The sequence below is a fragment of the Hirsutella rhossiliensis genome, assembly GCF_020360975.1.
Source record: "Hirsutella rhossiliensis strain HR02 chromosome Unknown scaffold00022, whole genome shotgun sequence".
Classification (NCBI taxonomy): domain Eukaryota; kingdom Fungi; phylum Ascomycota; class Sordariomycetes; order Hypocreales; family Ophiocordycipitaceae; genus Hirsutella; species Hirsutella rhossiliensis.
Genome location: NW_025408688.1, coordinates 26792 through 38194, shown reverse-complemented (window position 1 = coordinate 38194; position 11403 = coordinate 26792). Strand labels below are relative to the sequence as shown.

The following is an 11403-nucleotide window of genomic DNA, read 5'->3' as shown; positions in this document are numbered from 1 at the left end:
AACGGAATGTGCACCGGTAATGGGGGCATGCAGCCGGGCTGCGTGCCCTGATCGCGGGGTAGGGTGTCACGTGGGAGTCGTGCATGAACCGTGATGGTATCCCGATTGCACGGGTTACTCAGCAGGTTAGTATTCCAACACAGGCAGTCTTTTCTTTTCGTGATGGAATCCGAAGACTGCCGTGCCTGCCCTTCATTCCGGTCTCAATGAAGGGAGGCTCGTCATCATGGAGTCGTTTGTCGTTAGGTGGTGTCTGCGGTCACGGGTCGTTGTACATATCCTTCCACTCGAATCGTCAGCCTGTTCGTCTCAATCAACCGTTCCAAAGCACGGTTGGGTGCTGCTTGGTCATCGCATCAGCCGGGTTGTCATCCCCATTGATCCAACGGATCTCTGCCATCTCGCGCTGCTCGTAGGACTGCCTTAGCGCCATGATATCAATCATGAGTCGCTTCTCTTTCGTGGTCCCGAGCTTTACGAGGCATTCGTATAGCGAGTATGAGTCGGTGCAGACAATGAGGAGTCGGGGTAGGTCCAGCTGCTTGACAATAGCCTGCAGGGTGGTCGCGATGACAATGGCCATATCGAAACCTTGGACCATGCCGTAGATCTCCGAGGCTAGCACGCTCCGGGTCACTCGCTTGCTCTTCGTAGATGACCAGTGCAGGACATTGCCTCTGATCGTGAAATCAGCAGGGCTCTGTTCCTCGTTGGCGAGCACAATAACAAAGCCCAGTTGTGAGCTTAGGTCTTTGTTGTTCGCGAACGAACCGTCCGTGAATACCATTAGCTTCGCAGTCGAAAAGGCCAAGGGAACATAGCGGAGTCCTCGTTGCAGGTTGTCGGTCTGCCATTGTATCCGCTTGTTCAGGGTCTTGTAGTCCGGGGCTTCCGGCTGCTGCACTTGTGCTGCGACTGAGTAGTCGAACGTGGCCTCGGGCTGGCAGATTGATGCGATATATGCTCGCGCGCGCTGTTGGGCGTATTGCTGCGCGCGATCCGTGGAGGAGAGAAAGATGGTGGCTAACTTCTGGCCTTGGCCCTTCTGCTGGATGATAAGGTCGTCTTTTCGGCTAGAAGTGTGCAACCATTAAACTCGAGGGGAGTCGCGGCCGATAGCTGGCTCCTTGGTTTCGAGCGGAGCTTAGCCTTCTGGATCTCTCTTTCTTCTGCGGCCGCGAACTCAGGGGAGGCGAGGAGGAGGGTGTCATCCGTCTGCATAGCGACCATGCCGAAGCCGGCGGCTTGATCATTGGAGATCAACAAGCAGGGGTCAAAGGTGGAATGTGTCATACCGAGGCGCTCACGATGATGCCTATAATATGTCACGAACCAATGGAGACCTGACTCTGCTATGCCATACAGGGGAAGGATGACATGGATGATGGTGTCTGGGGGATAGCGGGGCACTAATTCCGCTGGGAGGCGTGCGAGTATCGTACGATTCAGGGGGGTTTTGGACTGAATATATGCTTGTGTGATATCACGCAGGAAGACGGAGGCTTCACCTGCGAGGGAGGGGGCAATTGAGAGGAGTAGCCGCTGTGCTGCCCGTTGCACGGTCGGCGACTGGGTAAGGATATTCCCTTTATCACGATCGTTATAGCCTTGAATGACGAGACGGGATTTCTCGTAGGGCCTTGTGGTTGGTCCGAGTCCTTTAACTTCGCGGACCATGCGTGCTTTAAAGAGTCTTTGGCCTTTGTGGGCCACGGGGTCGAAACGAATGAACTCAAACACACCCTGTGCGATTAGGTTGTTAATCTCTTGGGTATCGGACTGTTCAAAGGGGGCACCTGGTGTGGTGATGTGGCCTTCGCGGCGCAATTGAACAGCGTGATCATAGTGATTAACTTCCTTCTTTGACAGGTTGGCTACGCCGGTCTTGGGCTTGTTCTTGGAGCCTTTGGGGCGTCCTCGTCGGCGTTGTTCAGGTAGGAGCACAGGGGCAGGGGCATCATCTTGATCGGGGTTAGGGGGTGCATTGGGGTCGACTCGTCGGGGATTTGGCTGCGAGTCGTCGTGGGGTTGTGATGAGGGGGCCTGAGGATCACGGTGGTATTTCTTGACCGCTGTGATCCTGAAGTTGCGGGGGCCATTGACATGATTGATTGTTATTTCGTGGCCGTTATTGCCGATAACGATCCACGGGCCGGTCCAGCCGTCAGCCTCTCTCCACACGAGGACCTCGCTCTGCAGGAAGCTCTGCAGCGCGCTCTACATTTGGTCCATTCCTCGTGTTGAGGGCATCTCTAACCTGACGGGCAGCGGCAGCACGGTGCAGGGCTGCCATGGCTTTCCGAATAGCCTCTGCGCGCTTGATCATAGGGGAGGGCGGTGAATCGTGGTTGATTCGTGGGTATGCGCCGAAGACGAGGAGGGTAGGGACAAGGCCATCCGGGCCGGCTGTGTCATTGACTGCCTTTACAGCCATTTGGAGGAGGGCATCTGGGCTTCTCGACTCACCCAACTCTGCTTGGAGGATATCGTAGGCGCGGCGGAGGGCCGTGTGCCTTTTCTACCTTTCCAATCGAGTTGTGGGCTTCGATAGGCACCTGCCTGCAAGTGATACCCATCAGCGATGCCTCTTTTGGAACTCCTCTGCTGCAAAGTTAGTGCCGGCATCGTGGCGCATAAAGTCCGGGGCCTTGGTAGGTGTCTATCCACAGCATCCGTAGCGTTTCCCAGGTGTCTCGGGCGGTCATCGAGGGAGGAACCTGGCGCCTTGGAACGCTGTGGCTTCGTCGATCACGTGTAGCACAGGCTTTCCGCCTATTTGGACTACATCCGCGGTTATCTCGAAATTGAACTCGCGGTCGTCTCTAAGGGTAAACCTGAAGCGTTGGGGAGGTGCCGTTGATTTGACAGTGGTGGCACATCCTCGTGATCTCACGGATTGACTGCTCATCAATATCATCATGCCCGGCACATCTAAGCAGTCGGTGGAGTCTAGCTGTGGCCGGGTGACCGAATCGTCGGTGAAGTCGTCGCAATTCGCGTTCGGTCAGGAATACTCTCGCAGTCTCTTCTTCACCTAGATGGAACCATGCGTGGCCCCATTTACGTACTGCGGGAACGCGAATGTCATCGCGGACGACTTCGTTGGTCTGATTGTTGAAAAACAAGCCTAGCCGGTCCATATCGGCTAGGAGAGGAGGAACGGGTCTTAGTGGGAAGAACGTGGAAATCAACGGGCCCGAATGCCGTGCGAATCGCGGTCGCACCGACAGACACAATCCGGGGTCCATCTCCAAAGGAGATGCCTGCCTGGCCTGCGCGGGTGGTATCGAGGGTAGCGCAGTGGTCTTCGCGCTGCCAGGCATGGAATTGGTCTAGGCCAGCGGTTGAAACGTCGGAAGCACCTGTGTCGAGCATGATGCCCTGATAACGCGTTGTGTAACGGTCATCGACAAGGAATTGTTGTGCCGGGGCCTTTGAGGAGCGCTATAGGCATCTTCCTTAGTCAGACGGTGTAAAACAGCGTAATCTGCGAGGAATGATTGCGTGAAGAACAGCGAGCCAATCGCTGGGTCTTCATCGTCAATTTCATTGGCAGTATCATAGTCAGGGACAGGGGTCTCGTCAAGTTCATGACCTTCGAATTCGGCGAGGAACATGGCGAAGTCCGGGGTCGTGTCGGAGGCATTGTGGGCATTAAGGAAATACATCCGTGATTGTTTCCGTTCTTCTATGGTATGCTTGGTAGACCAACAGCCAGCTTTGCCGCAGATGAAGCACGCCTTCTTTCTCTGCGGCTGTCGTTTGGGGTTCGCGCTGTTATTGTTGCGGAAGGGGGGTCTATTCTGTTGATACTTGCGGTCGGTATACCATTGGGTGCTACCGTTGTCCGTGATCGCAAGTTCAATAGAGGCGCGGAGGTCGGCAAAGAGTTGTTCGCAATGGGCGGGGGCTTTGTACAAGGCTTGCTTGAGCTCAGGCGTTCCACGGCAAGCGCGGATGACTGCGTTGCGGAGGTTGCTTTCGCCAGCTATTTCCGGCCCAATCGCTCGTTGACACAATTGGAGCTTGTCAAGCATTATATCAAGCACAGCGTGGAGGTCCTTGTCACTGTGCTTGCTACGGACACTGTTGAAGGTGATAGTTGACCAGTCCGTATGGTAATGCTCCAGATTCACGTTGGTATCGAAATGTTGCTTAAGTTGTCGGTAAGCGGCGGCGAACGTGAGGTCTGGGTCAAGATAAAGGTCATAGTAGGTCTTTGCTCGACCTGTAAGGGCGCGGGGGAGAAAGGCGTGTAGCTGACTCTCGGGGACTTCAACCGAACGGCAGGTGGTTAGGAAGTTCCTGATCTTATCGTCAAGGAGATCGTAAGGTTGACCTGAGTAGGTATCTTCCTTATTCCAAATCTTGACGAAGAGGGCGAGAGTCTGGGCATTGGTCGGGGTGTTCGGCACGTCTCGTGGTGGCAATGTGCGGTATGGGGTGTATTGTGGCGGATCTGACTTGGCTCTTGGGGGAATCGCCACTGAATTGGGGTAGGTAATAGGGGGAGCTGGTGTTACCTGGGGAGCTATCCTTGTGCGGTGAGGGAAGGTGTAGCTCGTCGGAGCGTTTGTAAAAGCGGTTGGGGTGACGGATTGAGTGGCCTGCTGGACAGGTTGTACAGGCGGTTGAATAGGTGGTGAGGGGGGAAAGGGATGGCTGCGGGCACGGGTTGTGCTCCTTCGTCGATGGAGGTGACCGGGGTATCCTGGGTTTCCCAATATTCTTCGGTGACGAGGAAGCGAGAAGATAGTCATGTCGGCATCTTTTCAAAGGGCCCGTGATCACTTCCTTCGTACGAAGATAGTTGACGAATGCAGCTCGAATCGTTGGCTCAATCCTTCCGAAGAGTGCACTATTCCATCCTTCGAAGTGCTCTTGGAACATAATAAGAGTGTCGATTCTTCCTACATTGGCTCTCTCATAGTCGGTCCACGCACGGGCGAGTTGTGTGATCAGGTGGCGTGGCGTTGGCTCTTCCTCTGGGTTCACAGGGGTATGCCAGAGGATAGGTCAATGTCTGACAGGTCGATCGGTATGCCAGTATATTTGTCCAGCCATCCTTGCACTCTCTCCTGGCTTGGGGATCGCGAGCAATATAGATAGTAGGGACGGGGTATTACTACTGCCTCCCGGGGCACTGCTGCTAGGTCCTGCAGACATAGTGTCGGAGGTGAATGGTAGTAATCAATTGTACTGATTAAAGCACAATCGCGAGGAGTCGGAATGCGTTGCTGACGCAGCTAAGCTATGTCTTTCCTTTCCTTCGAACGGTCGGTGAGTTGCTCGGCGGAACGGCAGTTAGGAATAGCAATAGGTTAGCCGTAGGTTCTGCTTCTTTCTTCCGAACGGCACAGTGAGTTGAAGGCGGATCGGAATAAGGAGTGTCTCCTGCTCTTAGCACAAACTTGTCGTCTTCGAACGGTCGGTGAGTTGCTCGGCGGAACGAATCACGGAGTTTGTCTCTTCTACCCGTAGAGGAAAGTATCACTTTCTCCGAACGGCACGGTGAATTGCAGGCGGATCAGATCGGTGACTCTTCGTCTACCTTGCTGCTCTGTGGCTCCTTCGGGACCTGGAACCACTGATCAGTGATGGTAGGCACCTATGTGCCTACAGATACGCATGCGCACAAGCTGTAGGCTGAGTCACAGTCACGACAGGTAGGGTAACCGGTGATGACTTCAATTGTAACTAACTAGGAAGAGGAAGCTATTCACAAGAAACGGAATGTGCACCCGGTAATGGGGGCATGCAGCCGGGGCTGCGTGCCCTGATCGCGGGGTAGGGTGTCACGTGGGAGTCGTGCATGAACCGTGATGGTATCCCGATTGCACGGGTTACTCAGCAGGTTAGTATTCCAACAACCGTCAAAGAAACAAGTTTTGTGACCCCCTCTCCGTAGGAGAGGGGGGGGCCTTGCGGACCCCTGCTAGTCAACCCCCCGAGTACACCTGGACAGTTGAACATAGAGGCTCGTGAAATCGCATTTGGAGGGTTCGCCATTGGTCAGACGATTTCCACGCAGCTCCAAGAGTACTTCTACAAATGTTTTACCCTGAGATTTATAGTCAGTGAGGACGAACGCTGGCGCAACGGGTAATCCACGTCGTGTGCATCTTGCCGACAAGAATTTGAAGTGAGAGCTAGTCGAATCGAGCGTATGCGACATGGGTCTGATGAGCACTGTCCCGACCGGGAGGGATGGTATCGCCAAGGCTTTCGTCTCCTCGGACTGCAGAAGAATGCCGAGCGGTGGCCCGAAGTGGATGGTCACGTCATCTGCCAAGCAGTATCCCGGGTGATTGGGATCGATTATCACGTCCACGGCGGTAAAGTCGGCCCCATTCACAACCTTCAGGCCAGTGTAGATGTTCTTGTTCACAACCACGGGCATGCCCTGGGCGTAGAAGAAGACGCCGGGGACTTTGCAGGCAGAGTCGTCGCCTTGTCCGATGGTTCGCACTACGATGTCTGGAGAAAGCGCGCCGCTACGCCAGGTGTGAGTCGAGACAAAGATACGGATATGCCGCTGGTTGAAGCGCGCCCAGCCCACAACAGCTTCCATGTTGAGGGCCCACCGGGTGCGGTTCAGCGGCGTTATAGCGCGCAAACCATCGTGGAAGGTGATTTGCGAGCGTCCTACAATGTTGGCATTGAGCAAGCTCAGATCTTCATGGGTCTGGCGCCCGTTACGAACTCGATCCAGGAGTGCACGGAGTTGGGGATCGTTGCGTGCGCGGACTTGGTCTTCGAGGAGCACCACGGTTTTGAACAGATGCCACAATCTGCAGCCGCTGTGGTGAGAGATGGTGGCTTGTCGCAGGGGGGTCTGTGTTCGGTCCGGCGGTCTGTTGATCAGGAGGCTTGTTTCCCGCACGGGGGCGAACTGGTAGAAGTCTCCCATCAGTAGAACGACGGGCATGCCGCCAAACGGTTCGTCCGGACAGTCACGGAGTGCCTGCAGGTGACGACTGACGTTGTGCAGAGTGGCTCCTCCCAGCATACTGACCTCGTCAATCACGAGTACCAGCTTCAGTTTCCATATCCATTTCTTCGCCTCCGAGAAGGGGAGGCGGTTTGTTTGGATCGCGATGGGAATCTAACCCACAGGCCGAGTGGATCGTCGTGCCGCCAATCTGGGCCGCCGAACTGCCTGATGTGCCGGTTATCTGCAGAAGATGTGGCTGGTCTCTCGCCGCGAACACGCCCTTCAGGGCATCGATAATCCTTGACTTTCCCGTGCCTCCCGGCCCGCCGGTATATTGAAGATGCTGACCAGCTGAGTCCGGATCGGCAGTATACTTGTCCAGAAATACGCAAACGAGTTGAAGGGCCATGGTCTGTAGATAGTTCAGTGTAAAGCTAGCGGCGGTGGTGCGTCCCATCTCCACGAAGCTAGTGACCGGACTGACGTCGACAAGCATCCGAGGGCCTTGTTCATCGAGGTCACTACCCGGGAGCGCAGCGGCGGACTCCATATCGCCGTAACGAGCTAGGGTATCGTCAATGTCGGTGCCATTCGCGGACAGTACGGTGCGCTGAGAACCAGCCTCGATATCATCCAGCATCCGAAGATGCAATAGTCGTTGGGCTTTGGCCGCTGCTTGGACATCGTCTCGAGAGATTGGAAATTGGCACAAGGCGTCACCTTGATCATGGGGTATATTCCGGTATAGATCGTCCTGACGTAGCACAAAAGGCTGTTCTTCTTCAGCCGGGTTCTCTTCGCACAGGTCGCGTATTAAACCTCAAGGACGGGGAGTCTTTCGTGGCGTCTGTATCTTGCACGGCATTTCGCAAAATCTGGAGTAGAGCTCTGTAGGCCTGACGATGGGCCATCGCTGGAGCTCCTCTTCGTAGCGGCCATCGTCAAGTGGGTACTCGACGTCAATTGTGTCGTCACCTCCGATCGAGTGGCCCAGAGCTTCGCGTCTTTACGCGCGTCCTCGGCAGACTTTCTCAAAAGACAAATGTTGGAGACGTAGAAACGGAGGCGGGGACAAAGCCGCGCTCGATGCGTCGTCCATATGTCGGTTATATCGCCTTGGCTCTCAGAAATGAAGTTTTCCCAAGGGACGAATAACGCCAAATGTAGGACAGAATTTCTGCACAGGCCGTCAGACGGAGCCAAAACGGTGCCGGGGGGTTAGAGAGTACCGCTTAATATACACTGGGTGATCGTCGTCATGGTCGTCGCTGATGTATCCTTGGAAGATCGGGACGGCGTACTGGTCGGGCCGTCGAAGCTTTTGCATCCAGCCGTCACAGTCGGAATCCTGCCCATCGAGAAAAATGTGAGATTCATCTTCACTCCGACCCTTTCGACGCACCAAATGAATCATCGACATGTAGTCATACAGGCATAAGTCCCGTAGAACATGGCCCGGTAGGCGTACGCATCTAAGCATAGAAGCGTTCGCCCTCCTTGCCTCAGAGGGATGGTCTCCGGGGGCTGTTCAGCGTCCGTCAGCTCGCCGGCCTGGTGGCGGAGATGTGCCCATAGCCGAAAGATTGTCCAGTAGAGGGCCGTCAAGTTCAGGAACGACCAATGCGGCACGTTGGTAAAGTCGGTGTCATATCCAAGGAGGTGGTAACAGACCTCGACGGCCGAGAGTTGTCGCTCGGAGAAGATCCGATTTGCCGTTCTCATCAGGAACTGACGGCTCTTGTTTAAAACTGCCTGCTGCCTGTCGTCGGGCAGGGTGGGACCTGGCGCGCGACACCTCGCACCACCGGCTTCGCGGAGTTGGCGGGCAACCTCGGTGGCGAGCAATGCGCTTCCACATCGGCGTATCCAGTTTGGTGGCGTAGTTCGTGATGTAGTACACCATGGCCAGGCCCTTGGTTTTGGTCAAGATCATCGAGACGTCGTGATTATGACGAAGGCCGACCGCCAACGACTTGTTGTACCGGTTGACGAGTGGATGGTTGCGCCGGATCTGAAGCAAGCCATCCTCTGTGAAGCCTGTCTCCTCGAAGATCTTCCACGGTGCCTTGAAGCGGCAGGCTGTCCGTCTCTGTTGATCTGCCCCTGTTCGATGACCCCTTTAGAGAATACTTAAGGCAGGTGTATGTGTGGAGTGCACTTGGCAACAGTACGCGATGAAATTGGATTCGTCTTCAAAGGCCGAAGTGAGAGCCAAGGTGCTCCTCATGACCTCCTCCACGGGTTCGATGGGCTTCCTCTATTGTCGCACGGCTTTTCCGGCATCTTCATCTAGGCACTCATGAAAGACGGAGTCTATGTATCGGATCACCTGGGCACGATACGATTCTTCCGCGGGATTGGCCATGTCGCCCATCAGGTTCGGTAACCGCATGTTGCCGTCCAGCCAGAGGAGTCCATGCAAGTGGAGGCTGCCTCGCTCGTTCGTTTCCACCGTGGCGTAGTAGTGGCTGATCTTCCCGAAGATCGATTCCTGGCCTGTGTTCACGTATTTGTCAAAGAATAGAGATATTTCTCGGTGGAAGAAGATGGCCGAGCTGACCGGATCCATGGTGCTGAGGGCGATTCTGTCGTACCTTTCACGGAGATCGGCCAAAAGCTCCTTTGCAGACTCATAATCATGGAGCCTATGAATGGCAAGCTTCATCTTTACCGGATTATTTATGTCGTTGGGACTGATGGTAATCCAGATTGCAGGCATACCGGCCCAAATGTCCAGAGCTTGGATCTTCCTCCGCATAAGCAGACGGGATTCGTTGGAGAGTGGCTGTGCATGACCAAAATCGACAGCTCGCGGAGCAAGAGCGATATGTCGGGGTCCGACGTAGTCCTTGTCTCCCGCATCTCCGCCTCGGCCCTCTTCAGTCGGTCCTCGGTCAAGTTCGCATAGGCCTGCTCAAACCTGTTGAAGGAATCTTTAGCGACACGAACCATGCTGATGCGGCGGTTGGAGGAGCGGAGGAGGGTGTTGAATACTAAGAAACAAAAGACAGGATGGGTGGCGAACCGGCCTCCATGCCGTTGCAATACGTATTTGGCCCAGTAATTAAGCGAGTGATTCGGACGACGGTCGGCAGGGCCGCCTTGTCGTCTGTGACTCGAGTCGCACTTCGATTTCGGGCCGCCCTTCCCACGGGAAAAGCTTCGGAAATGTTCGAGGAAGAAATCTTCGTGCAGGTTGTCTGCAAAATCCGCACCACGCTCTACTCGGACAAACGGCTGGTCTCCGTAGTTTGGACCTGCATAACGCACAGCACAGAGTTGCCATGTCGATCCGGATTGGCGTTGACGATGTCGGCCAGAAACGACAGTTTATCGGACTCGGCGAAGGCAGCCGGACCATCGAGAGGAAACATGCCGGATGTAGACGTCTCACAGACAGTGTCCACTTCCTGGCCGATGGCAGCCGAGTCGGGGACAAGAGTCACCGGCTCACCAGGAGAGGGTTGAGTCTGCTCGGTCGACAGAGTACAGTTCAAATCGCAAGATTCGGCGATGAAAGTAGGATCGATCGAGTTCACCAGTTCATCGATGCTTCTAAAGCTGTTTTCCTGCAAGCCTCGATCGGTGTCCGGGACTATGTGGTCCGTTTGTGTCTTCTCAACAGTCGACGGTTCCTCTCTTCGCATGCGGTCCATGATGACGGTCGGAACAGTGGAGCCGTCGGCATACTGCCAGCCGTCCATCTCTGCTTGGTTGATTGCGATACCCTCATAAAGCGGGTTGTTCCTTTGTAGCCATGCCAAGGCAGCTGCCACTCGAGATTTGCGCACCTGAAGCAGGTTTCTGACGTCTGCGGAGCCAGGCTTAGCCGAACCGCTCCAAGAGACGTGAATGTTCTCGATGGCCTGCAGCAAGGGATGAGGAAGAACCGTGGCCACGAGATCGTCCACTTTGTTCGGAAAGACGACAATATGTCCTTTCACGTGCTTGCGGTAACTGATTCCCGAACGGGTCTTGTTGTCGACGGTGAACTTAGTGATATAGCCAAAAGGTGCATGCAGGGCAATGAGTCTCTCTTCGACGGGAGAGAGGTCATCAAGCTCTTCGGGGTACCGGTGCTCACAACCGATGGCCATGTTGTTGACCGAGCAGGCCTTAGGCAGCCGCCCACTGTCGAAGCTGGCGCGACACTCGCGGCACACGTCAACTCCGGCGCCCTCGTGCGACGGAAGGCACGCATCACACTCCTGGAGAGCCATGGCCGTCTGTAGCAGCAAGGGTGACAGACGACCCCTCCACTGCATGGTGGTGAGTTCGCAAGGCGATGTCTTCCTGTAGCAGAAGACGCAGTGGGAGACCGGCAACGTCCTCTCATCCGTAAACGCTTGGTAGAAAGACTTGGAGGCCTCAACCTGAAGGGCAAGTGGAACTTCGTGGCACCAGGATCGCGTTGATGACGCAAGCTCCTTGACGCGGAAACAGGCGTCATAGTGATGTAGAGTGGACTC

The 11403-nt window shown here is 55.2% G+C and overlaps 3 protein-coding genes across 3 annotated transcripts; all 3 read right to left on the bottom strand.

Moving 5' to 3' along the window:
• Positions 1–313: 313 nt before the first annotated feature.
• HRG_11661 (polyprotein) lies at positions 314–3375 on the bottom strand (the record flags this gene model as incomplete). The annotated part of the gene is made up of 12 exons (XM_044870131.1): positions 314–988; positions 1036–1244; positions 1308–1352; positions 1443–1461; positions 1618–1779; positions 1834–2080; positions 2467–2559; positions 2718–2834; positions 2902–2953; positions 3035–3145; positions 3225–3272; positions 3363–3375. 12 exons carry the CDS (start codon positions 3373–3375, stop codon positions 314–316), a joined length of 1791 nt encoding a protein of 596 aa, XP_044714626.1.
• A 2774-nt stretch (positions 3376–6149) lies between these two features.
• HRG_11660 (ATP-dependent DNA helicase PIF1) lies at positions 6150–7574 on the bottom strand (the record flags this gene model as incomplete). Its single annotated transcript, XM_044870130.1, has 3 exons — positions 6150–6189; positions 6240–7010; positions 7111–7574. 3 exons carry the CDS (start codon positions 7572–7574, stop codon positions 6150–6152), a joined length of 1275 nt encoding a protein of 424 aa, XP_044714625.1.
• Positions 7575–10155: 2581 nt separating this feature from the next.
• HRG_11659 (PIF1 protein) lies at positions 10156–11199 on the bottom strand (the record flags this gene model as incomplete). The annotated part of the gene is made up of 1 exon (XM_044870129.1): positions 10156–11199. The coding sequence occupies one exon, from the start codon at positions 11197–11199 to the stop codon at positions 10156–10158; it is 1044 nt and encodes a 347-aa protein (XP_044714624.1).
• Positions 11200–11403: the final 204 nt, after the last annotated feature.